The sequence below is a fragment of the Sphaeramia orbicularis genome, chromosome 5 (assembly GCF_902148855.1).
Source record: "Sphaeramia orbicularis chromosome 5, fSphaOr1.1, whole genome shotgun sequence".
In the NCBI taxonomy this organism is placed as follows: domain Eukaryota; kingdom Metazoa; phylum Chordata; class Actinopteri; order Kurtiformes; family Apogonidae; genus Sphaeramia; species Sphaeramia orbicularis.
This window is the reverse complement of record NC_043961.1, coordinates 36,749,901-36,777,588: the sequence shown is the minus strand read 5'-3', so window position 1 is coordinate 36,777,588 and position 27,688 is coordinate 36,749,901. Positions and strand designations below refer to the sequence as shown.

Below are 27,688 nucleotides of genomic sequence, written 5' to 3'. Positions count from 1 at the left end.
TACACGGCCTTTGACCAATGTGTTAAGTAAAAAATATTTTGACCTGGGTGAAAAACACAAATGACCACTCTCTGTGCCCCTCAGCCCCATCAGACCTTGGAAGTCTAGTTCCCATGCGGAGAAATGTAACATTAAGACATGATTTATGGTACCACAAAGTCAGATTTCAGCCTTTGAAGTGTGGAGTCTGTGAGTAATTATTGGCTCAGGTCACTCAGTGGATGGAGAGAGATCAGAGAGTGAATTTTCTTCACTATCAGACGACGGAGGATGGTGCACAAATGAAAGAAACAATAACTCAGTCTGTAAAATAAATTACTAGATAAAGCAAACCACAGAGGAATTACATAACTTTTATAATATATATTTTACATATGGACTACATCAACTATTCCTCAACCGTCTTTGAAATAACGTAATTATTGCGCAAATCTATTTTTCTTTGTCGATTATGTATCAATTGGTTTTTTCACTTTTTTTTTCTCAACAACGCTGCAAGTCATCAAAGATGGAAAAAAAACAAACGGACGAAAACAACCGACACATGAGATGCAGAATCATATGTCCTAATGTTACTTCTCTTCATTTTTGCGATACGTTGTGCCATGTCAAAGAGCATGGGAGCATGAGAGTCAGTTTGACCCAACAGCCAAAGCAGAACAAGTGAGGAGGGAGACAGACAACAGGCAGGGGTTTTCCCAAGCCACGTTCTAGCACAGCTCTCACAATCCTCTATAAAAAGACTAGTATTGGACTTAAGACCTTGAACTGTAAAAGTTTGAAAAGGATGACATTCATTGTCTTTTTCTGATGTTGTTCATTTGTGCATTTGCCTTTTATGGCATCTCGAGTGAAAGAAAATTCCTTTTCTTGGCCAGACGTTCCTTTCACTGCTCACAAAACACTACTCTGGCATTTACTCATGTGCAATTTTCAGTAAAAAAAAAAAAAAAAATGTTGCTGTTAGGCTCAGTTTTTATTTATTATTTTTTTGTGTTGTTGATTATTATCTTTTATTTATTTATTTAGTTATTTTTTTCATCAGATCAAGTGCATTAATACCTGCATATTAATTCAAATAACAGTTTGCATGAAGATTTTTAATATGAAATAGGACAGCAAAGAATATCATCTGCTAAAGAAATCACAGTTTTTTATTTTGGATTTTTATTAAGTTGCTTTTTTTTATTTATTTATTTTTATTGTTTTTGTTGTTTTTATGCCTGAGCCACCACCTATCACATTTTCTGTGCACTGCCGTACCAAAAACAGAAGTTAATGTATCGACCCGTTGTGGGTGGCTTTCGAGGACAAGCTTTGTTTATGTATTTTGGTTCGGGTGACTCTGGTGGGTTTCAGTGAAAGACCCTCTCTGTAGTTCTCTGATTTGCGGCTGTGGTGGAAAATTCTCATTTGGGATTTGAGTACACATTGCTTGAAAACCTCGCAGTCAACACTTCATCAGTGAGGTTAACTCACTCACACTTCACAGCGCAGGTTTAAACATATGCACACACACTCACTGACAAAGACACACATACACGTAGACGCACACACTGACACACTTTGGGCCTGCTTAACCAATCAGAGTGAAGTGGAGTAGGTCCCCCCTGAAGTGGGTGGGAGAGTTGTTGAAACAGAAGTCTGTCTCAGGGCACACAAGTTTGAGTTGGTGGTTGGGAGAACTTTTCTGCTTACTTATTGCTTTTCAACAATTTACCTTTTTTTTTCTTTTATTGTTTTTTATTGAACTCTGGGGTCCATTAGAGCATAGCTTGAGTGTGGAATGGCTGAACTGGTGCGAATCCGTAAGAAACGGCTGCAGATCCCCATCTCTAGGTAAGGCAGGGGGTTAAAATTACAGTTTACAGCATAGTTAGTCACCCACAATTTGAGCTTTTCTCTGACAGCACGAATACAACTGTAGAATATGCAGCATCTTTAACATTAGTAAAGCAGTGGAAGGGTTTATTTAGATGTAGGAGTTGTTTTCTTGTTTTGCAGCAATGGAAACATATGACTCAAAATAACATCCTGACAGACACACCAATGAGTGATAATGTAGCCGTTTTGACATATTTCTACAGTGATGAGTAAACAATGCAAAGTAATGATTAACAAATGCACTCTTACCTTTTGAAAGAGGAAGACAATTGACATGTACATTTTAAAGTTCATTAAGATTTTATTGGCTCCATGTGAACAAACACTTGTCACTATAAGTAGCTGTGTGAACACTTGTCTTACTCATACTTTTGCTGTAAGAGGGAAATGAGCTGGGGAGGGTGATAGGTCATGTGGTTTTGTTTTGGTTAACCCACTTGTGTAGTGTCATTTTTCATGAGAATCAGACTCGTTTCTCTTCCGACAATTTGTGAACATCATTGATATCTATATCTATATCTAACATAAAACCTGTGCGGACAAAGCTGATTTAACATTGAAAACCTTTCAGACTGCCGTGGACACTTTGTAAGGACGGTCCTATTCAGTGTGTAGATTCAACACAGCCTGAGCCAAAAGAAAATTTGTCATTTGTCTCTATAAACAAAGTTTCATGAGTGCACTTGACGAGATATTTCCTGTAAACCTCCTGTCAAAGGCCCTTCTAGTGCAAAGAGTTGAAACAAAAAAGACTATGTTATCACGAAGATTACTTGAGATTAAAAGGGAGCTGTGGCATTCAGATGCATGCTATTTTTATGACTCAACAGCTTTTGAAAGCCCTTGCCAGCGTGATAAACACTTGAAAAGCTGTGAGCGTCTCATCCCCAGGAGTTGGCTCCATGGCGTGGCCTGGTACCGTTTGTACACAATCATTCTGTCACGGCAGCATAATGTTTTAAAGAAATCATATGCAGTACAAATGCGTTATCATATGAAATGTGAGTCTCTCTCAGTCAGATGGAGGGAAAATCAGGTTACCCCAAAGTCAGGTTTCTCATCTGGGATGTTTAAGGCTTTGAGCGCATTTGGATTTATTACTGGGATGAGATTATGTTGAAAAACTGCAGGTGGGGTGCACTGGAAGTGATATATGGGTCACGCATTTGTTTTTTATTATAGTGCAGGAGATTAATGCATTCCCACCAGATCTCTATCATAATTTGATTAAAACTTTCAAAACCAAGAATGAGCAACATGTTCTCAGATGAGATCAGACTCCAGCCAAAGCTTTCAAAATTTCAACATTTTTCACCAAGCCCCCTTCGACAAAATACGGGTTACATAAGACCCCAACCATGGGAAGTTTTCCTCTCATGGAATATTTGGCACTAATGATGCCCTTTTGCCATTGGCTTCCTTTGGACAGCTTGGCACTGAATTCACTTCCAAACAAACTCTTTCCATTCACAAGGATTTCGTAGCTTGTTGTTAAAGCCCTTCTTAAACTTTGTTTTCTCAGCAGTCAAGCATCAACTCACTCACTCACTCATGACAATGACAAGCCGCTGCTATTTTAAGAGCTTGTTTAGAATCCTTTTACCACACATTTTGTTTAAATGGACCTTCCTCTGTAGCTATAACTTTTATTGCTGTAAACACTTCACTGTAAAATTGCTCCAGCCTTCGACCCTTTTTCACACCCCCGTTACTTCTGTCAGTTATTTTCTATTTTAACGTCTTTCCAGTGCTTTCAACAAGGGCATCACCCATTTTATGAGGTTTTGATCCTGTCCAAATAAATGATTATGTTCTCTTTCAGGTTGAGGAGTATGCTGAAGCAGCTGGAGGAGAAAGATGTGGACTTTGAAGAAATAAAAAAGAACCTGGACGTCACTGCATCGCTGCTCGAGGCTGTATATCTCGACGGAACAAGGTACAATACAGTTTAATAATTTGATATTGGAAAACACAAGCTAGCAACTGGATTTTCATCGACTTATGTGTCATTTCATGTTTGTATTCACAAGACCGAAGGGTTCTGTCCAGGGAAAGTATTTGGTGCTAGCTGAAAAAGGCAGCAAAGACTAAATTACAAATAATGTTAAAAAGAAAAAAAAAAAAAAAAGGTGATGGAGAAATAAACAAATTAGAACTGGAGCACTGACCTTTAAATATGCACAAAACACTGATAATCAGATGCCACATTATATACAAATGTCACAAATGAGAATGTTAAACTAAACTGACCAATATCTAAAACAACCTGCACTTGTACTTCTTAGATCTTTAATCATCATTATCAAAATCTACTATACAGGGTGGGGAAGCAAAATTTACAATATTTTGAGGCAGGGATTGAAAGACAGTGTATGACCAATTAGTTTATTGAAAGTCATGAGAATTTATTTGCCACAAGAAAATTGACATAATAGAAAATGTTTTTATTCTATGTGTCCTCCTTCTTTCTCAATAACTGCCTTCACACGCTTCCTGAAACTTGCGCAAGTGTTCCTCAAATATTCGGGTGACAACTTCTCCCATTCTTCTTTAATAGTATCTTCCAGACTTTCTCGTAATAGTTTTGCTCATAGTCATTCTCTTCTTCACATTCTAAACAGTCTTTATGGACACTCCAACTATTTTTGAAATCTCCTTTGGTGTGACGAGTGCATTCAGCAAATCACACACTCTTTGACGTTTGCTTTCCTGATTACTCATATGGGCAAAAGTTTCTGAAAAGGTATGGATAATAGTGTTAGGTATGATTATGACATCAATATATGTTTGGTTTCAAAACAATTGACGTAGTGCCTGCTGAGAAAAAACAACTAAATGTTAATTGTAAATTTTGCTTCCCCACCCTGTATGACTTGGTTTGATAATTACACATCTAGTGCTTGACCCTTAAGTGCGCACATTCTTTCTGCTTCACAGTTTTTGCCTGTAATTATGTTGTACCTTTCAGGCAATGCTTGGACACAGAGGACGACCTTCAGCGGCTGCAATCAGATGGGGTGCCCTCGGAGGTCACTGATTGGTTGGCGTCCACTTTCACCCAGAGGATCCGACGACCTGTACGACGGTCAGATGAGAAACCCAAGTTCCGTAGCATCGTACACGCAGTGCAAGCTGGGATATTTGTGGAGAGGTGATCTATCTATCTATCTATCTATCTATCTATCTATCTATCTATCTATCTATCTATCTATCTATCTATCTATCTATCTATCTATCTGTCCTGCAACTACAGAATACATAGGTGAAATAATTACGTCACCACCTCAAATAGTAAAAACCCATTGTATATAACTGATTTTAACTCTCTACTATAACTCTAATGTAAGATAGTGTTACTATTACAACCAAAGAAATTACAGACAGCTACACCACAATGTGAAAAATTAGCCTCCTTTTCTCTTTAAAACATCCTTCCAAAGGGGATGGGGACTTTGGAGGATTTATATAAACAGCTCCTGAGACGAGTTCGCTGTACAGTGTCAACATCTGAACTTTAACTGAACTCAACATAAACATTACATTATTCCAGGATGTTCAAGAGGGCCTACACAGCCGCCATGCCAGACCAACCTGCAGCGGTCGTAAACTGCCTCAGGGTAAGCCGTGTCTACTCGTAAATCTCACCGTGCTGAATGCGTTTGTGCAATAAATCGGACACCACAAAGAGCTCACATACACACTGCAAGTATGTGTCAATAATACAGTAACTTTTGTCTCTTTCTGCTCAGGATGTTGACCGCTGGAGCTTTGACGTGTTTGCTCTGAACTCTGCCAGCTCCGATCATGCACTACACACATTGTTTTTTGAGCTGATCACCAGATACGAGCTCAACAGCCGTTTCAAGGTCTTTCAATTATGGATTTTACCTTCATTTTTGTATTAATTATATGCTTTTGTAGCTATACAAGAATGTCAGGAAGGAAGCAATCATACTCTTTAACCTTGTACACTCAACATTTGTGAATACAAGTGTTGTAATTTGTTGATAGAATCAGACATATGGGTTTATTTATAAATGTCTGCTGTGCGAAGGAACAATGAGCTGCAAAAGTAATGTGTGCAAGCCCCGTCGGTCCTAAACACAACCTAATTACAATCCTGTAATACTGAGATAGTTTGAGCTTTTTGATTATTGACACAAACTTTTGAACCTTGGATTTCTAAACACAACCTTAGATTTAACGATTACATTATGTGTTTTGCAGATCCCAATCTCGAGCTTGACAGAATTCCTGTCTGCACTGGAGAGAGGATACTGCAAATACAACAACCCCTACCACAGTCATGTTCACGCTGCAGATGTGACTCAGACGCTACACTGCCTCCTGCTGCGATCTGGACTCGTGGTACAGTCGACCTGCCTCAGTACTTATCATTAGTCAACTGGTTTATCTCATCAGAAGGCCATGAAATGGAAAGATCAAGATCAAAAACACATCTTATTCTTTCTTTTAATATTACCGGAGACTCTAAGTGTTTGACTTGTTAAGTAAAAACATGCTTTACACATTACAAGTCAGAGATGGCAATATAGACTACACATTTACTAGACAGACAGACAGACACGTTATTCATCCCATAGGGAAATGTACAGGTTCCAGCAGTATCCACAAACTTAAAAAAAACTTAAAACAACAAAAGTAAAAACACAAGAGTAAAAAACACTTTAAATTTCCATAAGGAGTCAGTGCAAAGGAGATTGCTGTGTTTAGAGAGTTTGTGCGATGAGTGAGTTTGTGCAAAGGATAAAGTGCTATGTGAACAGTGTGTGTGTGTGTGTGTGTGTGTGTCCTACAGTCCAGGAACATGAGGAGTGTTTGTATTAACTACTACTAGATATCAGTACAGGTTTATGGGTCCAAAAATAAAACAAAAAACAAAACATAAATACAAGCTGTGAAAGATAAAATATAATCCACTTGTTCTGGCAAAACTAGTGAACTTCCAAGAAGCAAAAATGAAGCCAATACGCAAATATCCTAAAGGTGTAATACCACTGATGGCCACTTGAGTTGGCTTGTAAAAGTCCTGGTTCCTACAGACTTATGCTGCGTTTCCACTATGTGGAACCAGCTCGACTCGACTCGGCTCGTCTCGTCTCTACTCGGGTACCAGGTCCTATTCCTGGAGACCGTTTCCATTACAGGATACTACAGACTTTACAGTACTTGGACATCATAGCAATGCAACGCATTACTTCCGTGTTGTCTGCTCAGAGTCGCTGATAAACTCGCTCGTCGCGTGCTGTCTCGTCAAGCTCATACTGAATTTTTACATCTGAATCTCCTCGACAAACCATGGTGTAGTTGTGCGGGCTGTCATCATGTGGATTAACATACTGCTATATTTACTGTAAACTTCCGCATCTGTTTTTTCTAAAACGGCAGGTCACAGAGACAACTCTCTGACCAATCAGTGGTCTGTAGTGTTTACACGTCACATTTTAGTATCTGGTCCCCAGTCCTGGAACCTTGGCGGAGGTGATACCGAAAAACTAGTACCGGGTACCAGATTCCAGGCCCTTTTTCGTAATGGAAACGCAAAAAGGCCGAGTCGAGTCAAGCTGAGCCGAGCCGAGCCGATACCACGTAGTGGAAACGCGGCATTAGACTGAATTTGTCTCTAAAAATACTAAGTTAATAATTTGTTTTCGAGCACTCATTCCAGTCTCATCTATTTTATTTGGAACCTGTAACCTGGTGACTGGATGGTCCATCAATTAATTTTTTCCTCAGTTAATCATATCTCAGGTCAAAAAGAAGGTTTTGATGTCTGCTGTGTAGAGCTTTGAGTATAGGATGTAAAGGGTTTCATGTCAAACGTGCAGAGTTTTAGTTTATTCAATAAAGCACATTTTTACCTGACAGACAGCTGCATTAGGATTCTGCTTAATAGGTTCCAATAACACTGGTCTACAAGTAAAATGCTTCCAGAATAAAAGTATTGAAACTTTATTAAGTTTGAGTCACTAATAAAGAAAAATAAAGTCAAAAATCCTGCTTGGCTGTAGTTTCCAAGACACGGTCTTGGGTCAAAATGTGAATTTCTGGAAATTAATGAGAGAATAGGTTGTACTAAAAAGGAATGTTTGTCTCAGAGGTACCAGATCTACTTCAAAACACTGTCTACACGTTACAATACAATCAATTTTCAGGTTCTTTCTAGTGAAAGATTTATAAATGTACATGTAAATGTTTGGCTAGTGTTTGGTATTAGCTCACCACAGACTGCTAGGGCACTGTAGCTCCACCCCTTTTGTCCAAAAATGGTCTAAAAAAAAATCTAAATGGCTGTTCGGAAACCAAAGGACGGTGTTATGGTTCTTCTGTTTGCCAGTCCTATACATTCCATGACCTGCATTTATTCAAGTCAGTATTAGTTCTCCTGGTATTTAACATGTCATTAAACAGACAACACCTTTTGCACTTATGTAAAACTCATAACTTTGTAAATCTGTCTTTTCCATGCATTCTTTGTTCCATCCATTCCGTCTTGGTGTTGGAATTATTTATCATTCATTCATTTTTATTTAACCATATAAAATCCCATTGAGATGAAAGACAGAAGCATGTTGTGATATAAAATGAGAGAATAGTCAACTATCCCGACAAACATAACTAGCCTGTTTTGAGAAGTCATCATAACGTTAATAAATACTAGTAGAGTAAATAGAGATTTCTGGATACAGGTATAGTAAAAGTATTTATACTTTCATGACTTTAGTGGGAATTTTATTAAATCCTATTCAGACAAGTCTACAGATTATTTATTAGGATTATTGGTTCTCTGTGCAAGTCCATATTTACAGAACAGTGTACAATTAACTTTGACTGACAAACAATAAGTTTAATGCGGTTTTGATCAGTAAGGTGAAAAGCACCTTGAATGAGAGTGGTAGAGAGCGGTCAAAAAGTGGAACAATAGAGCTCAAAACAGATGGGATGAGTGCTAATGATGGTTTGACAGTTGCAAATCAATTCAGCAATTATTTTTTGGCTTCAGTTATTGAAATTAACCAACAAACTGCTCATTCCCCTTGTCTCTGTCTAACACCTGGTATAACATTTAACGGTGACGTGCTAAGCTTTAAAATCACTGACACGGCTAAAACAGATAACATAAAACTGTCCTTATGAAATTCAAAAACCAAAGACTACTGGGGACTTGATTGTTCTTTCATCAAAAAACACAGAGAGACATTAACAGCATCTATGACTCACATTGTTTATAACTCAACTGAAGACAGTGTATTCCCAAACATTTTATAAACAGCCCTGTTTATAAATCTGGCAGTAAAACTGAAGTTAGCAATTATAGACCTATTAGTATAATACCTACGGTCTCTAAAATTGTAGAAAGAGTCATAACAGAGCAACTGACAGAATGTGTTAATAGTAACAGTTTTTTACATTCCATGCAGTTCAGTTTTTGAGTGAATCACTCAACTGAAGCAGGCTGCTGCTCTCACAAAAAATATTAAAGCAAGCCTGGACAAAGGAGGCATAGTGCGTGCTGTGTTTTTAGGCTTGAGAAAGGCCTTTGACATGGTAAGACTTGCTGTACTCCTGTCCAAACTCTCTCATTATAATCTGTCCTCTGATGTTTTGCAGTGGCTAAAATCGTACCTGTCAGATTGTGTTCAATGTGCATGAATAAATAACTAGAAAAGCACTCGGAGAGCGCAGACCTCCTCCAAGGCAGATCAGTCCCCCCCCCCAACACCACCAAAATTTTATCATTTATTCCTCGTGCCAGTATCAACATTTCCTGAAAATTTCCTGAAAATCCATCCATAACTTTTTGAGTTATCTTGCTAACAGACAAACAAACAAACAAGCAAACAGACAGACAGACAAACGCCGTTACACTTGGCGGAGGTACCAATCTGTCCCCTCTAAAGCCCTGCACAACAGGGGTCCCCCAAGGGTAAATTTTTGGGCCCCTGTTGTTCACCATCTACATTAATGCTCTGCCCTCTGTGTGCAAAGATTTAGGCATCATCATGTACGCAGATGACACTGTCATCTACATACATGGGAAGGACACTGATCACATGGCTCTGAAATTGTCTCTGGCCATGGAGAGAAGAAGTGAGTGGCTAAAATCTTCTTGCCTGACACCGAACATAAATAAAAGAGTAGGAATGTATTTTACCAAGACCAACAAACTCAAAAACATGCCCAATATTTTTGTAAACGGTGACAAATTAAATATTGTAACAGAAATTAAATACCTAAGAGTGCATTTGGACCCTACTCTAGGGTTTTAAAAACATAATAAAAAAGTATGCAATTTAGTAAAATATAGTATCTTCATATTTAGACATGTTAGAAATAGTCTATCACTTGATGCAGCCATAATTGTTCCACACATGACCTACTGTATGTCCAGCTGGTCTCAGGTCAGTGAGACCACAATCAAACCACTCAGGTTTCCCTATAATCAGGCATTAAAAGTACTCGATAAAGAAGCCCTTCACTAACATTATTGTAGCATCTTAAACAAACACAAAATGCTAAGTTTTGACAATCTAATTTTATACTCTAATTTACAAGCCCTTTTCAAAATTATTTATAATACTGCTTCACCTCTGTTAACAAAATTTATTCAACTTTGTTCGTAACGAACGACCCAAAGTTCTTGATCCATGGCGCACAGAAACTATGTAATCCGTAAAAGATGTTCTGCCTTTGTGCAGTCGGCCTTTTCTTTTAAAACCCATCAAACAAAGGAACCAGCTGCCGGACAATTTGAAGTTGTCTGTTGATCTGAATAGTTATTCACAAAATTAAAAAAAAAACATATCGTAAATTCCCGACTGTGCCAATATGAGATGCACTGACATGTTTTTAATATAGAGTAGTGTTATATGTTCACTGGTAAATATTTTTAATATATTTTTAATGGTTGATGAATTAAGACAAATTGACTTTTTAAACATGATTTTAAAACCTGCATTATAGGAATGGAATATAATGAAATTGCTTTTTAGGAAACAATGTGAAATTTATGAAATTCAACTAAATATAGAAGTTTTTAACTAGTGGAATTATGAGCTGAGGTTAGTTGTGTATTGCATGTAATGTAAATGTTCTATATTGTGTGCGCACCTACCCAGTGACAGCAGATGGACAGTAGCTTGTAGCTAACTCTGCTGCAAAGCATCTCTTCTCTTTGAGATTAATGTATTTATGTCCCTGATAACTAAATAAACTAAACTAAACTAATGGAAAACATCATTTAATTGTTGCTTTGGTCCTATAGAAGGATGTGTTGTTTCTATTGAGTCATTATATCACTGATAAGGTATTGTTACTGTGAATTACTTAAAAAAAAAAGATTAAAAAAAGATAAAATATAAAGAATTTCCTTCCTGTTGCTTACATATATTTGTTTTTTTTGTGTGTGTTTACTTAGCACTGGTTGACAGAGCTTGAGGTGATGGCATCTTTATTTGCTGCAGCCATCCACGACTACGAACACACAGGAACAACAAACAACTTTCACATTCACACAAAGTAAGTTCTTTTTGTGCTTTGTGTTATATTAACCCATGAGCACCGACTATACGAACCTCATCCTCTTGTGAGGTAATAAAAAGTAAGAGATGTGCACTTTTAGACAGAGAGCAAGAGTGCAATCTAAAGCAAACACATCTTCATGGAGGGAACACTGTATTTTTAGATGTGGACTTTCCACATAGGAAGGCTGAAGTACACGGTCTCTTGGCACCCATCATCATCATCATGCTTTATTTTGGGAGTTAAGAACAAAGATGCTTGTCCGCATATCAAATTACATGTGATACTGAATCCGCAGCTTTTTTCATCTTGTGAGGGTTTGCTGGGTGGCTTTGAAAACCTTCACAGAGAATAGCAGCCACAATTTCTGCAAATGATTCTAATCAAACTATCAGACCATCCAGAGGAAACTCACAAGCTCCTCCCTCCAAAGTGTGTACTCCGCTGACCATCTGTGTGCTCAGTATGTTCAAGTTGTTATCATTTATGCAAAGACTGTCAGTATGGACTGCTTTGTGTTGTACAGCACGAAGCTCTTAACAGCTCTGAAGATGGAATGGAGGTTGTAGATGATGCGGTACCACTGGATCGCAAAGCGTCATTGTAATTACCCATATGCCATTTGAAATTGCTCAGAGATTTCCTGGAAACATTTTTATAATCATTGGTTTTACAGGGAAAATGGAAAAAGTGAATGGCTGGTATAATTTCCATTGGCATAAAAAAATCTGATTCAGTGCATGGCCTTTTAGAAATGTTCGACGAAATTGGACACATTTCAACAGATAAGATGGTTTTTACTGGTTCCAATAATAAATAAAAATGCACTGTTATTTAAATGGTTTCAAATAGAGACATTCTTTCAGTGACACCATTAGTAAATGAACATTTGCTCATTAAGTCCACACATCCAGATGCAATAAGCCCCAAGAAAAATAAATATGTCACAACGGTGTCTGTTTTTCCCTGATAATTAAAACAAATATTAGCTTTCTAGGATGTGTTCTTTTTTGGGAAAACTGCAGCAAAGGGATTATTCCACCATAAAATCTATAAGAAGTGGAATACTTTGTTACTTATGTTAATTTAATCTGGGATGTGCACTGTAATATACACACACCGATTTTGTTTACTGTGGAGGATGTTAAGCCTCATAATAATCACAGCTGGAAAACTTGTCACAATACTCTTTGCTGCCTATTTTAAGTGTGTAATAAAGTAGATTATGCAAATGAGTGGACACAGGAAGTCTGATTGGGAAATGAGTTAATTAACTTGCTATATTGAGTCATTAATACCCACATGGTGCCAGCTTTTTATCACCTTCCACTCCCACTTCACCACTTTTAAAATCATCATTACACACCTACAGTCATAGGACTTAAATTACACCCTGAGGACTCTCCCTTTATCTCCTTTGCACCTCGTTCGCCCCGTACTGCTCATAAGAGAGGCACGCTTTTTCACACTTTGCAAATGTACTTTATAAGCATTTCCATGTATTCATCTATGTTTCTTCTCCTGTGTTATTGCCTCTGTGTTTCTGCCAGGTCAGAATTTGCACTGATCTACAACGACCGGTCGGTACAGGAGAGCCATCACCTGAGTGCAGCGTTTCGTCTGCTGCAGGAGGACCAAATGAACATCTTCGTTAATTTGTCACGGGAGGAATGGATGTAAGATGATAGAGCCTCTAAAACCTAAAATTCATATTAATCAGAGACACAGATATCTGAGCGCATGTAATTATTAGTAAATGAATGAGAAATTGATAGTCTTTTCTTCTCTTTTCATCTCTTTTAGCTCTTTGTTTCACTCAGAGACACTTTTATTTATTCATAGCATATCTAACTAGAAGCACTCGGAGAGCGCAGACCTCCGCCAAGGCCGATCAGTGCCCCCCCCCCCCCGTGGGCCCCCCCATGCCAAGGAGGTTATGTTTTTGCCAGGGTTTGTTTGTTTGTTTGTCTGTCTGTCTGTCTGTCTGTTTGTCTGTCCGTTAGTGTGCAACATAAGTCAAAAAGTTATGGACAGCTTTTGATGAAATTTTCTGGTCTGCGCCCCCCCCGAGGGCCCCCCCACCCCCGAGGGCCCCCCCACCCCCGATCACCACCAAAATTTAATCATTTCTTCCTTATCCCATTTCCAACAAACCCTGAAAATTTCATCCAAATCTGTCCATAACTTTTTGAGTTATGTTGCACACTAAGGGACAGACAAACAAACAGACAAACAAACACACAAACAAACAAACCCTGGCAAAAACATAACCTCCTTGGCGGAGGTAATTATTAGTGAATGAAGATCTGATTGAAAAGGTTCCTCTTCTCTCCATTTTTCTCTCAACATGAACATCTTGACTCTTTCAACTAACATTAAACGCTAGATTTAGTTTCTTTAAACTTGTTTTTGTTTAGAATGCTCCCCAAAGTAATCCTAAGTCATTACAATAACAGATAATTTAATAAATAAATCAACTACTGTGACAATAGTTAGGCATTTGGTTTGATCAATATCATGTTTTATGTAGTTATGTCATTTTTTTTTATTATGTTTACTGCTTATAAGAGGATTAAAATTAATAAATGCAACAGGACAACACAATACAAGTACATAAAGGTGGCTAGCCATAGTGCTTTTGGACCACATGAAGCAGTCAAAGCATTGAATAATCCATTATACGAATGAAAAGACATGTTGCATTAAAATGTCTCATTCATGGCAAATATTTTTTCCTCAGAAATCTTGCAGCCCTGTACACCTACATGTTTATTTAAAGCAAAAAGTCCTTTAACCTTCTGTTTTTGTGCATTCTGGGAAAATCACTTACTAAAATAGAAAGAGATGAAAAAAGCAGCATCTCAGGCTTTAAAAGGGTATTCAAGGAAAAACAAGAGCAGATCCAGAATTAGTTCCACCCTAGAAAACTAAATCTTAAATGGAGTAAATATAGAGAAACACAGCTTGAGATCCTCCAAATGGCACAAGGATGAGGGAGGGATACAGTGACAAAAGAGGACCTTGTGAAGGTAATCACCATGACCACACCCTTAACCCTGACCTCTGAACTACTGGTCTTACATTACTACTTTAATAATCAATAAAGGATCATGTTACTGACACTGGATAATTACCAGCAAACACTTCTTCTCAGTCCAAGATGTGAGCAAAAGGGGTAAAATGATCAGAATGCATTCCTCACTGAACAGTATCCAGTATTTGATACAAAATAAAAAATCATGATAACCTCCTAAGACCCAGCTATAGGTTTTCTGTCCACGTTTGTGGACAAGAGTTTCACAGCTTTAAACAAAAAACAACAACAACAAAAAAAAACACTGTCCTACGTAAAGGATAATTTTTTTTTACCCCACCCCCTGAAGGGGAGGCAAGGGGTATTATTTTTGGTTCACTTTGTTTGTTTGTTTGTAAACACTGTAGCAGCAAAACTATTGGTTGAATTCATACTAAATTGGGTTTATAGATTACCAGTAACCGAAAATTGATCTGATTACATTTTGAGAAAAGTAGGTCAAAGTTAAAAAAAAAAATTTTAATGAATTTTTAAAATCTTTTTTTTTTCCACATTTACTTATAATGGATGAAATTTCAAATGTCTGTAGCAGCAACATTCTTGGTTGAATTCATACCAAATTGGGTTTATAGATTGCCAGTGACCCAAAATAGATGTGGTTAAATTTTGGGAAAAGTAGGTCAAAGTTCACATTTTTAATGAATTTTTTAAAATCTTATTTTCTCTCATTTACTTATAATGGGCGAAATTTCAAATGTCTATAAAAACATCAATTTTGTTTCTATTTACATCAAACTTATATAGACATATATAGATGCAGTTTTTATGCTGACATCAGCACATGCATAGACATGATGACATCAGCTGGATCGATGCCAAAATAAGCTATAACATGTGAGGGACAGGGTTTGTTGTGCCTAGCACCACTTGTTAAAAATGCATCTGAAAATTTGTTGCATCATGATGTTCCCAATATAGACAATTATTTAATTAAAAAAGCAAAAATTTGGTCTTTCCTGACATTTCCTGGATCTCACAGGAGGATAAACAAAAATAGCACCAGCTCACTTCACCTGCTTGTATTTTCTAGTGGATGTAAACAATTCAGTGATAAGAGTTTGTGATGAGAAAGCGTCCATGCCGCCTATACAGCTGATATATGGTGGCTGCAGATGCTTATATCATAAATCTATCATGTGACGATATTTCATGGTAAATGGAAGAGCTTTGGGGATATCACCGAAGATAAACACCAGCAGTATAATGTGCTTTTCTTGCAGTCAGTGTTACCATGGGAACAGGAAAATCTATCAGGGAATCTAAGAAGGTTACAACCCTATTGAGTCTTCCTGCTTGCCTTTTTGCTTCATGCATTTTTTTTTACATGATCCAAGGTCAACCAGTGTGTATAACTGTATGTCCCTCTCTATATATGTGTGTGTTTGCTTGCGTTGCAGGGAACTGCGATCGCTGGTAATAGAGATGGTGTTGTCCACAGACATGTCCTCCCACCTACTCCAAGTCAAAGCAATGAAATCATGTATACAGCAACAAGAACGGTAATGCTAATGGCCTGCACTGTCGTTCATGCTCTGATGCATAATTTAAAACCAATGAATAAATGTGTAAAGCAGATTCGGCTGATTAAATGTCTTGCACAAAGGGTCGAGTATATCAGTGTCTTAGTCTGCTTTTAAGATTTGTCTGTTCACTGAGTATACAGTACTGTGGTCTTGAGGCACAACTCAGCAACAACTAGTGCATTACGCTTTCTCCAACAGGATTGACAAGCCCAAAGCACTGTCTCTGTTACTCCACACAGCTGACATAAGCCATCCATCCAAGCCCTGGGCACTGCATTCACGTTGGACCAAATCCTTGATGGAAGAGTTTTTTAGGCAGGTAGGAACCATAATAGATCTGAGAAGACAATAGTTTTTTTTTTTTTGTTTTCTTCATTGATTTCAGCTCATTTACTTACAAATAAAGAGCAAACATAAAAATGTGTATCTATACAGTATTTCCATAAAAGTGAGTTAAGCACCTGTTTATATTCTGCTTTTATCTGCAGTTAGACTTCATTTTTCATCAGTTCATTTCATATTTCAGTTCTTATGTCTCAGCGTTTTTCTGTTGGTGTTCCAACAGGTGATGTGAACTCTGCTCTCTGCTGTTGTTTCATGTTGAACCTACTCCTGCGGTTTTCTATTTTAAATTGTTATCGTCTCGGTGAAACTTTGCCAAAATGGTTGAGAGGCAACTACTATCTTAACAGTTTTTGAAATGAATCATCTGTGTCTTGTTTTCAACAAGATCAGAGTGTGAAAAACAGCAACAGAGAGGCGTTTCATGTATCTGTGTCTTGTTTCATTCATTTTTCTGATCTGATCCCTCAGATTTACAGTGTGATGTTAGATGTCTGTGTAGGTTCTCATTTGCCAAGTAATCTTTCTTCTTGGTGGTTGAACTGAGAAGAACTACCAAGAAGTATGACGTTAGGTTTTCAACTTAAAAGTTTGCAATGCAGTGCAACATCTGAAACAAGGCTCTGTAACCGAATGACGTTCATTCATTTGACCTACATTTTGATTCAGAATGTTTTGTTTAGCGAGAAGAGGAACCTAAAGAATAACTGCAGTTATTAAAAAGCTAGACAAACAAAATGCTCTAAGCAAAGGAATGAAATGAAGTAAGTTTCTGTACATAATGTGGACCAAGTTGCAGGTGGACAGTGACTAAAACTAGATTTTCCTATTGCAGTAAAAAAAAATAAGCTGAACATAATGACTCATTTACACATGTATGATAAGAACCCACATTTATAGACAGTAGTGATGTGATGTAGGGAGTACACAATATAGTAATCATTTTATATATAAAACCTAACCCTTTCACCTCGTCAGATAAGTATCACTGTTGATTATTCTCAGTGAAAAACAGTGTTCATTGCAGCTGAGATATATACATATAGAACATCATCATAGTCCAAGGCTGATAAGAAAATTACCTACATTAGCTCCTATTTCTAATGTAGAGAAAATCCAGACCCGAAGATATTTGTAGCCTGTGACCCTTTCAATATTTCTTCTACTTTTATTGGAAATGAACTGATCATCACAATCAATTTTTTTTGCCTCTGGAGAAAAACAGATTCAGTTTTATCTACTTGAAGAATTTATTCATAATCACAGAAGAAGAGTTTTTCAATCAGCATAACAGTTTGGATGAATTATACAGCTGAATATACATCCACGTTAGAGAATAATATGGTGTCATCAGCATAGAGATGTTTATTAGACAGAAGAGACAGTATCATCTGTATAAAGAATGAACGAAGTAGTCACACACTGCTTTCTGTTTATTAACCCATAAGGATCCAAACAGCAGCCGACAACCAAAACCATTTACTGATCTAAACTGTTTAATACCTGTTGTTCCATTAATCCTATCAATACATGTAAATGACTGAGGTAAAATGCAGTTTCTCATCTTTTCACGGTCATCAGATATGACCCATTTGGACGTTCAGAGGCTCCGTAGTGAATATTGAAACACTATCATCTTGATTCACCAGTAAAAGCCGTGGAGTTTGATCAATGACAGTAGATGGACATACTTGGTTTATGTTCAGTTAATGATATAGTTTGCTGACAAAAACACCTTTTCCTCAGTTTTTGACATAATAACCCTCAACTTTAATTTGAGCTTTTTATGATCATATAGATGATCAGTGAATTAAATATAGTAAAATACATCATTTTCACTGGAAAAAAAAGCTACATACAGTGGATAATATTAAAATAAATAGTGATAAATCAGGAATTGCCATAAAAGTAGCACTGGGTCTTTATGGGTTAAGTCACACTGAAGCCACATGGAAGCAAAACTATCAAATCCGAAGTGTTGAGGCTTTTCTAGAAGAGATATATGATCAGCAGGATTAAACTTTAATTTTCTTTCATTTTCTCCAAAGTCATGTTAATGTCATTTAAAACAAGAGGTGATAGTAATAAGCTTTTCTTTAACATCCCAACAATGTATATATAGAATAAAATGTACTAACAGAAATGGTTTAATCTGATCATTCAATAGTCATTCTAGAATATTTGCAAGGAGGTATAATTTAAGAGTAGGCTGATAGTTGAAATCAGATGTTTTGAGCATCAGTCAAAACTAACAAGTTAAAAGTACAGTTATGTTGTATATGACGTAGTTGATGATAAAAACATAGGCTTTTCACAGGACATTATATAAAACTAGAGCTACAGCTGTAACATAAAATGAGTTTAATCAAAGGGGATACCAACAGACGCACGGGTATGAAAATCTACACAAATCTGTCGCAGAAATGAGACAAAAGACTGACAGTTAAGGGAATGCATTGCTGTTGAAGATTTTGCTGGATTTTAATGTGATAAGGGAATTAAAAACAAATATAATTATTCTGCCTATTTTATTGAAGCTAAGGAAAATATTTGAAGCTGCTGAAAAGCAAGCCAGGCCTGGCAGGAATCCAGGCTTTATTTCTTTCTCTCTGTCTCTGTCTCTGTGTAAGGATGGAATTTCTGCTGAGAACCAGAGACTTGACCTATTTTATACTCAATATTTCTAAAGGTTGTGTGCTTATCAACTATTGTGTTAAAAGGCTTGCAAAAACGGCCAAGAGCTAATTCAGTGTCAGGAATTTTAGTAGTGAGATGATCCAAGAGGGCCAGCTCATCAAAATCAACATATATGAACCTAATTTTTTCATCCTTTTAAACCAAACCTAAACCCTCACTATTCTTAAAACCAGAGTTTAGATTTAGCATATTTAAGATGACATAGGTTTAAGGCGGTGCTGCATTTAACACTGTTTCCCATAGCAACAGGGATAAAACTAACAGGTTGATGTTATTTTTGGGTGATTAAAACTTATGTTTGTACAATACCCCCAGTCTCCCAGGATGAGTAATGTGTTTTAAAGATATCTGTGATGATAACTATACAACCTTTTCACGACTTTTGTCATGTTTTTTTGTTTTGTTTTTGTTTTTCCTGAACAAAAGCAGCTCAGCAAGAGATGCAATCATCCAATCAAGTGTAGGAAGCATTTATGTTGTGATGTCTGGATTCTTGCAAGAAAACAAGAAATTGTCAATCATACTTTGTGCCACCTACTTGAAATGTCATTACAGTATTTTCATCAGATTTACCAGACTGAGCAAGAATAAGCCGGTGTAAGAGGATAGAACATTGAGTTTTTTAGTGGAAATACCGCAAAAACTTGTGTTTCTGTTGTCTATTTCCACTGCATGGAGAAATAAAGGAGGCGCGGGGCAGCTTTAATGTCTTTAAATGTGAATATCAGCTCTCAGTAAAAGCTTCTTCACGTTTGTATTGTGATGTAAAAACATTCTGTGGTATTATATTTTCTAAAGGTCTCAGGTAGTGAAAATCAATACACCTTAAAAGTTATTTCAGGCTGCATGTGGGAGGCATTTTAAGATATCTTCTCTCTGTCTTTCTATCTTTGTGAGGGTGATAGAGAGGCGGAGCTCGGCCTGCCCTTCTCTCCTCTGTGTGATCGAAAAAGTACGCTGGTAGCTGAGTCCCAGATTGGTATGTATCACCAAACACTTTGCAAAATCTGCTACTACTGAGTTCATTTGTAAGCAGCAATTTCCTCTACATTTTTAATTCCTTACTGTTAATCTCATGCTTAGTGAAGCTAAAAAAAAAATTAAACATTGCACAAATGAGTGTTAAAAAAAGCCTGTATGTTTCACAGCTGCTCCCAGGTATGATAGAACAAATCATTGTGCTCAGACTAAAAATAGCACTGAAAACACGTGTGTGTTTGCCTGGCCATGCAAATGCAACAAGCAGACCAGTGCCATCGTGCTGTTAGTGTAGGGGAGAGTGGGGTTGGTTGTCACAAGGGTTGGTTGTCACACTCATCATATCTAAGTCAACAGGGGGCGCAGTCACAAAATATTAGTGGTGAAATGACCAGAACTGGGAACAGAGTAAATGTATATAGCCTTATTTCCTATTGAAATAATATGGGACAACCAACCCCATAGTGTGTGACTCACCTATAAAAGCCTGGCTACGTCTGACCATAGGAATGAAGCAATTATGCTAAACTAGGCTAAGTTAAGCTAATGGAAGGGCTGCGAGAACAAGGCAATAGGTGCACTGCAGTGCAAACTGTTTTGCCCACTTATCAAACTCATTAGTGCATGACAAATGAATTAATAAAAAACAGGTGGTGAACTATTCCTTCAGGCTTTTAGAAGCTGGTAGATCCCATCAGAATAGCGCACTGGAACGGTTTGGGTTGACTAGACTGCATTGCCTATTCTTCCGCCAGTGCAGAATGTGTGTGTCATCGCGACAAGACAAGACAAGACAACGAGCATGTGCAGAATGGAAGGAATAAAGTCCAAATGGAATAAAGGGTTTACATGTCCGAGGAATAATTTAGACCGGATTCAAAAGTGAATTAAACCAGTGACTTTAATCGGGTTTAAATTTAATCCGAACTTTTCTTTTTCAACTGGAATAAGGTGCTTACATGGGCATCTGAAATAGGATCTAACCTTTAATCAGTTTAAACCAGGAATAAAAGTTGTCATGTAAACACATGGAATGTGTCAGAGTGTTTTTGATGGTTGAATAATCACTGATAAAATAAGTTAAAAGAATGAAAGGGATGCCTATTACAATCCAAGACTTTAAGCTTGACTGCAATGTAGGAATGACTATTCTATGTTGATCATGAGATATTCACAAATGAGTCAAAATTGTGACAACAAACCCCATTCTCCCCTACTGACTGCTCATAGTTTTACACTTCTGCAAGCTATCACTTTATAAACATGTTTAATGTCGTAGTAATAAGCTTATGTTTGCTGTGGCAGGTTTCATAGACTTCATTGTGTACCCTACATTCTCTCTGCTGACGGACATGGCTGAAAAGATTGTTATCCCATTAGTGGAGGAGAACCCAGGTCCACCTGACCCCTGCAACAGACACAGGTAAGAGCATCTACAAGACTGGAGGGACACAAGACCATATGAATACAGCAGTTTAATGTTGTAGATAATGTTTTCAATTTTAATATTTGGCTAAAGTCCACCTGCATTTTTTGACAAATTTAACACTTTTACCTGCAGGATTCAAACTCGTGACAGCACATTGCAAACCCGCCACACAACTACTTAACCACTAGTCACCTGCTGCCCTGTATTACCTTTGCAGCCGAATGGCCAAGGGGTGTTTGGTGTCACACTCTGTTAAACTAAAGTGTTTGTGTAAAACCCAAATGTGGATTAGACCAGTGGTGTGGTCCAGGGTATATGGTGTATACCTACTAATTTTTCAGTCAGCATTGCATATACTCACTTCTAAATCCCCACGATGTGCACCATTCAGTAGTATCTGAGCCAATAGCCAAATAGCCTATAATTTCTCCTGACCCACCCTACTCTGTCTCTAATTGGCTAGTACTGGGTACATTCACTGATTAGATTGGTTAACTTTAGGCATGAGGACTGATGAGCCAATCAGAGGCAGAGTAGGGTAGGTCATGCCGAGGAAAATATTGGTAATTTAGCGCCAGCCACCTCTGGAACCTGATTGGACACCTCAGCTGCCAGCATCACCCCAGGTGACTGACAGGTCACTGCACATTTCATTGAAAGATACACGGTTATTGGAAATGTGAACGAGAAACGTCTTTCAAGTGAGTGACACATATCGAGAGAACCTACTTTCATGGAATACAAAATTATGTGGTAAGTTTTAAGGTGGTTTCAGAATGAGTCACTGTTAAACTACTGGCCACATGACTGCACATTTAGAGAACTGATGCTGTCGCCAATAGTTAAACTGTGTGAGTAGGCTAACGTTATGAAAGGCTAATGTTATGAAAGGCTAATGTTATGAAAGGCTAACGTTATTCTATGTTCGCCTCATGTTGAATACATTTACATTCATGCAGTTGCTTGTGTAACCAGTAAAACCTACAAATTGCTCCTGATCAAGTCATGATAATTTTATAACAGTGAGCAAATACTACTGACGGATATTTGAGTAAACTAAATAGAATAGTCTTACATGCCACTGTTTCTAAAACAGGGCATATTTCTGGGCTACTTAAAAAAATAGGCAAAAATTGAGAGTAGACCCATTTCTCCAGGGACCACTACACCACTGGATTAGACTACATTGAGACGTGATACTTGGGACAGAGTAAACTTTGTTACCTGTGGATAAACATCTACTTTCTGGTAATTCTGGAGTCCTGAAAGAATCTGTATCCCACTTAAGGCCACAACCTAAGGAAAAGTGTCCAATCACGAAATAGAGAAGAAGCCATTCTGACTGGCTACGGGGTCCAAAAACTGGCACCTTGAGTCGAATGTTTAATCCTCCAGTAATGTTACAGCTCGATGTCACCTATTCTTTAGGTTTTCAGAGCCACATACTCCTTAGTCCAGCTGTCTAGGACCAGAAAGTGAAACATATTCACACAGAAATGACCTAAATGCAGTTGAAAACCTTTTCAGTAAATGTTGCCATGATATACAGATGCAGATCAGGTATATCATAATAATTAAGACACACACTGTTGCCCATAAAGTTGGAATCATTTTGTTTTCAGACACATTCCTCTTTTTATTCCTGTTTATACACATCACCTTTGAACAGGTTCAATAATTACATACTGAGTCCAAGATAAAATGTATCTATCAAAAATAAATCACATTGTCACTATCAGTTCATGAGAAGATGTAAAAATATTTTATTCCAGCTTTATGGGCAACAGTGTATTTTGTTTCCGAGACATTTTTTTTTGCTCCAAGTACTATGATTATTAACAGTTCCTCTTGTCTAAGTAATTTTAAGTGCAGTCCAGCAGTACTGGTCCCCCTATGAACCACTATTTAATAGCACAGACGCAAAAATTCTTAAAATACCTAAACATCTTGATATAGAAACAGGTTTGTTTGCCAGAAACTTAGGGTAAAACTAGAAACATGAGCTCTTATGACAGCTCTGTTATTTCTCAACAGTAATCTTTGGAAGGAGAGCTCCAGAGGTCTGCAGTGGAGTCTCGCCCACATCACAGCCGAGCTGGTGAGCTTCCGCTCCACTTGGACACGACACACTGAGGACAACAAGCTCAAATGGAAAGAAACTAGCTCCAATGGTACGACATTCATCCAAAAATACACTGTGACGCATGTTAATATTGTTCAGAAATTAACTAGACATACATACGTAGTTATTCTTACCTCTAGTCATTTTCACTCTCTATTTCATTAACTGAGACTTGAAATATTTATTTAATTTGAATTAGATTAATATAAATATTTCTATATGTACCAAATGTATTATTTTTCTTTTATATTTCATCTTTCACTCATTTGTAGTTTTTCTACCTATCTTTTTCTGATGCACTTTCTTGTTGTATGTTGCTACTGTTAACTGTGACATTTCCCCACAGTGGGATCAATAGTCTTATCTTATCTTATCTTATCTTATCTTATCTTATCTTATCTTATCTTATCTTATCTTATCTTATCTTATCTTATCTTATCTTAAATGATCACCTATGAAACAATATGGTTAACACCTTTTTCTCCAGATGTGTGACTGATTTTGAATAAAGTTTTTCCAGCTTGTGCTATAAAATTCTCAATCTCCCTGATCTGATTTATTATCTCTATTTATTTTTGAGTGATCTCATAGACTAATTACCAGATACAGATATTGTTTTCTTTTCAGTTTAACATTTTCCAATGTCTTTTCCAATTTTTTTAATATCCTCCAGGATTTTCAGATTCCAGTGTGACAAAAGAGGCAAGATCCAGACACGAGGAGCTGTCAGAAAAATCTCTTCAAGACTCCACTAAAGCTACAACACAGTAGACAGGACTTCATCTGTGACATGTGTTATTTAATAGGATATCTATAAAGGTAAAATGACTTTAGCATTGAGTCACTGTTTATGATGAAAACACAATGCTTTTTTTATAACTGTTAGAAAAACAGGATGGTGACAACTGAGGTGGAGGAGGAAAGTTAAGATCATCTTCCCACACGAGATGCTGCGTAATCACAGAAAACTGTCCTCATGTCTTATTTTAAATGTAGTATACAAAGATAATTTAAACAGTGTACATGCTGGCCATGTTATACAGTATAGTCTAGAGCAGTAATTTAATTTGCCACCTAAACACCTGTAAGAGCATTTTACTTTTTGTAGTTTATACTGTACACCATCAAGTAACCGTGCAATAAACTATGGAAGTATGATCATAAAAGGTTTGGTTTGAATTCATAACTGCACTTTTTTTTTTTTTTTTTGTCAAAATGCCAATTACGAAGTCTTTGTGTGTGAAGGGTGATAAGTTGTCGCCTAAGGTGCAATGGAATTATACAGCTCTCAGTTCATTCATGAGCTGTTCATTTAATAACTTTTGTGGTTTTTCTGTTTCAGATAATTGAAATTTGCACATCAGCACTTTCCGCAAAAAATTCTGTAAAGTACATGACATGTTCTTGGCAAAATGACAAATAGAAAAACGGTACAGAGCTTGGTTTCTCCCAATATTGTCTCTGTGCAGTTTTCTACAGTGAACCCCGAATAACCAAGGTGTCACTGCATGAAACTAGTGCTGTCCATTTTCTCAGAAAGTGATGACTTGCAGTTTTCAATTACTCGAAACAGAAAATCCATCATTAATTTTTTTCTTCTTTCTACACAGTCATTCTGTGTGATCCAAAAAGCACCCTGGTAGCTGCTAAAGTCACACAATCATCTGTCTCACATAACACTTTCTGAAACCTGTTTCATCTTGCTCACTTCACTTTTTTTTCTTTTTTTTTTTTTTTTAATGTAAACATATCATCCAGTAAAGCTGAAAGTAATACTTGATAGAGTTTTGTCCAGCCTTACAAGATGTAAAAAGCCATTATATTTTTTTAGTAAAATATAATACAGCAGCAGCATACTCCATCTATCTATCTATCTATTTTTTTTTGTAGGCAGTGACATTCAAGAAACATTAGAAATATATTCTATTACCAAGTATTATTATTACCTCCACCAGGAAGCATTGTGAGCGCTTTGCTTTGTGTGTGTGCGTGTTTGTTTGTTAGCAAGATAACTCAAAAAGTTATGGACGGATTTTCATGAAATTTTCAGTAAATGTTGATACTGGCACAAAGAAGAAATGATTAAATTTTGGTTGTGACTGCGGGGGTAGGGGGCAGATCTGTCTTGGTGGAGGTCTGTGCTCTCCAAGTGCTTTTCTTGTTGAGTAATATTGAGTAATATATTTGGTTCAGTTTATTTGTTTGTTTGTTTGTTTTTTAACACTCTAACAGCAAAACTATTGGTTGAATTCATACCAAATTTGGCTTATAGATTTCCAGTGACCCAGATTAGATCTCATTACATTTTGAGAAAAGTAGGTCAAAGTTAAAAAATTTTTTATGAATTTTTAAAATCTTTTTTTTTTCACCATTTGCTTATAATGGGCGAAATTTAAAATGTCTGTAGCAGTAAAACTATTGGTTGAATTCAAACCAAATTTGGTTTATAGATTGCCAGTGATCCAGAATAGATCTCAATACATTTTGGGAAAAGTAGGTCAAAGTTTAAATTTTTTATGAATTTTCTAATTTTTTTTTTTCTCCCATTTACTTATAATGGGCAAAATTTCACATGTCTGTAGATGCAAAACTATTGGTTGAATTCATACCAAATTGACTTTGTACTTTGCCAATGACCAGAATGGATCTCATTACATTTTGAGAACAGTAATTCAAAGTTTAAATTTTATGTGAATTTTTAAAAATCTTTGCATTTACTTATAATGGGCGAAATATGTGCAAGAAGTGGGGTTTGTTGTGCCTGGCACCACTTGTTTTAATATGTTACTGAGGTAATACGTGCTTTTACAGGTTTCACCCTTCACGATGTACCCTACATCCTACATCCTCTCTACCGATGCACACTTTTCAGTTACATGGAACAGAAAAAACCCTTAAAGGATTTTTTTCTTTCTATGTAATGATTGAAAGTGTTGATACCGCATGTGGCTGTAGCTCATCTTTTTCCTCCATCAGTAACTGTCTCCATTATTTTATTTATTTGCAAGTGAAATGAGTATAACGTGTTTCTTAACATGCAAACCAGGGAATTATGTGACAAGTAAAAGGACACTATTGTTCTCAGAAATGATGGTTCATATTCATTGAACTTCCTCATACACATCTGTGTATTTTATGCTTGAAAGTACTGACGATAGTTTTATAATAGATCCAATGCGGCACATACGGGAAATTACTTCCATATAAACACTACCCTATTCCTGCGCATTGCCATTTGAGAGTTTAAATAGACCATAAGTGACCCAACAGGGGAGCTTATTAGAAGCTGTCCCTTCAGGCAGAGTGTGTCCTTCGAAAGCCACGTGTTATGTTGAGTTACAGAAAACAATCCATCTGCAGCAACTGTATGGTAAGTAAAGGCTGTTTAATGTGTTCAAAACAGGCTTAAGACTGTCCAAGGTGTAAATATACTGTACTTTTATTTTTTGTGTATGTGTGTGTGTCCATACGTTCATAAATTTCAAAGTGGTACATTTTTACAATAAACAGACAAATTATTTGTACATATGTCATTGTAGGGAAACCAGTGTAAAATTTCTGGTTTTAATACAATTTGAGAGAGACTATTGGGGACATCTTGACATTTTTCATGCTTTGTAGTTAACACCATTTGACATTTTCAGGTGGGTGCAGTCTTACATTTACAAAAAAAAAAAAAAGTCATAACTAATATAGAACTACTATGAGACAAAGACAATTGAAAAATAGAGAATTTAACTGATCTAGTGCATACTTTTAATTCTTAAAGACCTAGAAGTATTCCTGTGGTGGCTTCCAAATTAAATTTTCTCATTTAACGTTCCCTCAGCGATTTATCACCACTTATATTCCTCTATATAATTTGCTGACCATGTAGATGTTAAGAAAACCTCAGAGTAAACACAAAGGCTATTAAATAAGAACAGAAAAAAATGAAAATATAATTTTTTCACCAAAACATTTCATTAACTGGACATCAAAACAAATCTACAACCACTGTTATTTGTCAAAGTACATTGGTTTTATTGATGAATCGATGTTACAGAAAATGACAGTGTTCCCACGTTCACTATAAA

At 36.9% G+C, this 27,688-nt stretch overlaps 1 protein-coding gene across 1 annotated transcript; it reads left to right on the top strand.

The window, feature by feature from the left end:
* Positions 1-1,669: 1,669 nt before the first annotated feature.
* On the top strand, positions 1,670-24,762 carry LOC115418881 (calcium/calmodulin-dependent 3',5'-cyclic nucleotide phosphodiesterase 1B). The gene is made up of 14 exons (XM_030133412.1): positions 1,670-1,839; positions 3,707-3,820; positions 4,853-5,035; positions 5,435-5,501; positions 5,634-5,750; positions 6,112-6,252; positions 11,324-11,424; positions 12,978-13,103; positions 15,919-16,020; positions 16,243-16,363; positions 19,981-20,062; positions 21,367-21,484; positions 23,525-23,661; positions 24,286-24,762. The coding sequence occupies exons 1-14, from the start codon at positions 1,787-1,789 to the stop codon at positions 24,381-24,383; spliced, it is 1,560 nt and encodes a 519-aa protein (XP_029989272.1). The 5' UTR covers positions 1,670-1,786; the 3' UTR covers positions 24,384-24,762.
* The last annotated feature ends 2,926 nt before the right edge of the window (positions 24,763-27,688 follow it).

Excerpts from the sequence above, each read along its gene's own strand:
- LOC115418881 (XM_030133412.1), top strand. The coding sequence starts at position 1,787 with ATGGCTGAACTGGTGCGAATCCGTAAGAAACGGCTGCAGATCCCCATC. Across the intron at positions 1,840-3,706 it reads CTGCAGATCCCCATCTCTAG|GTTGAGGAGTATGCTGAAGC; the intron begins GTAAGGCAGGGG and ends GTTCTCTTTCAG. Across the intron at positions 5,502-5,633 it reads CGGTCGTAAACTGCCTCAGG|GATGTTGACCGCTGGAGCTT; the intron begins GTAAGCCGTGTC and ends CTTTCTGCTCAG.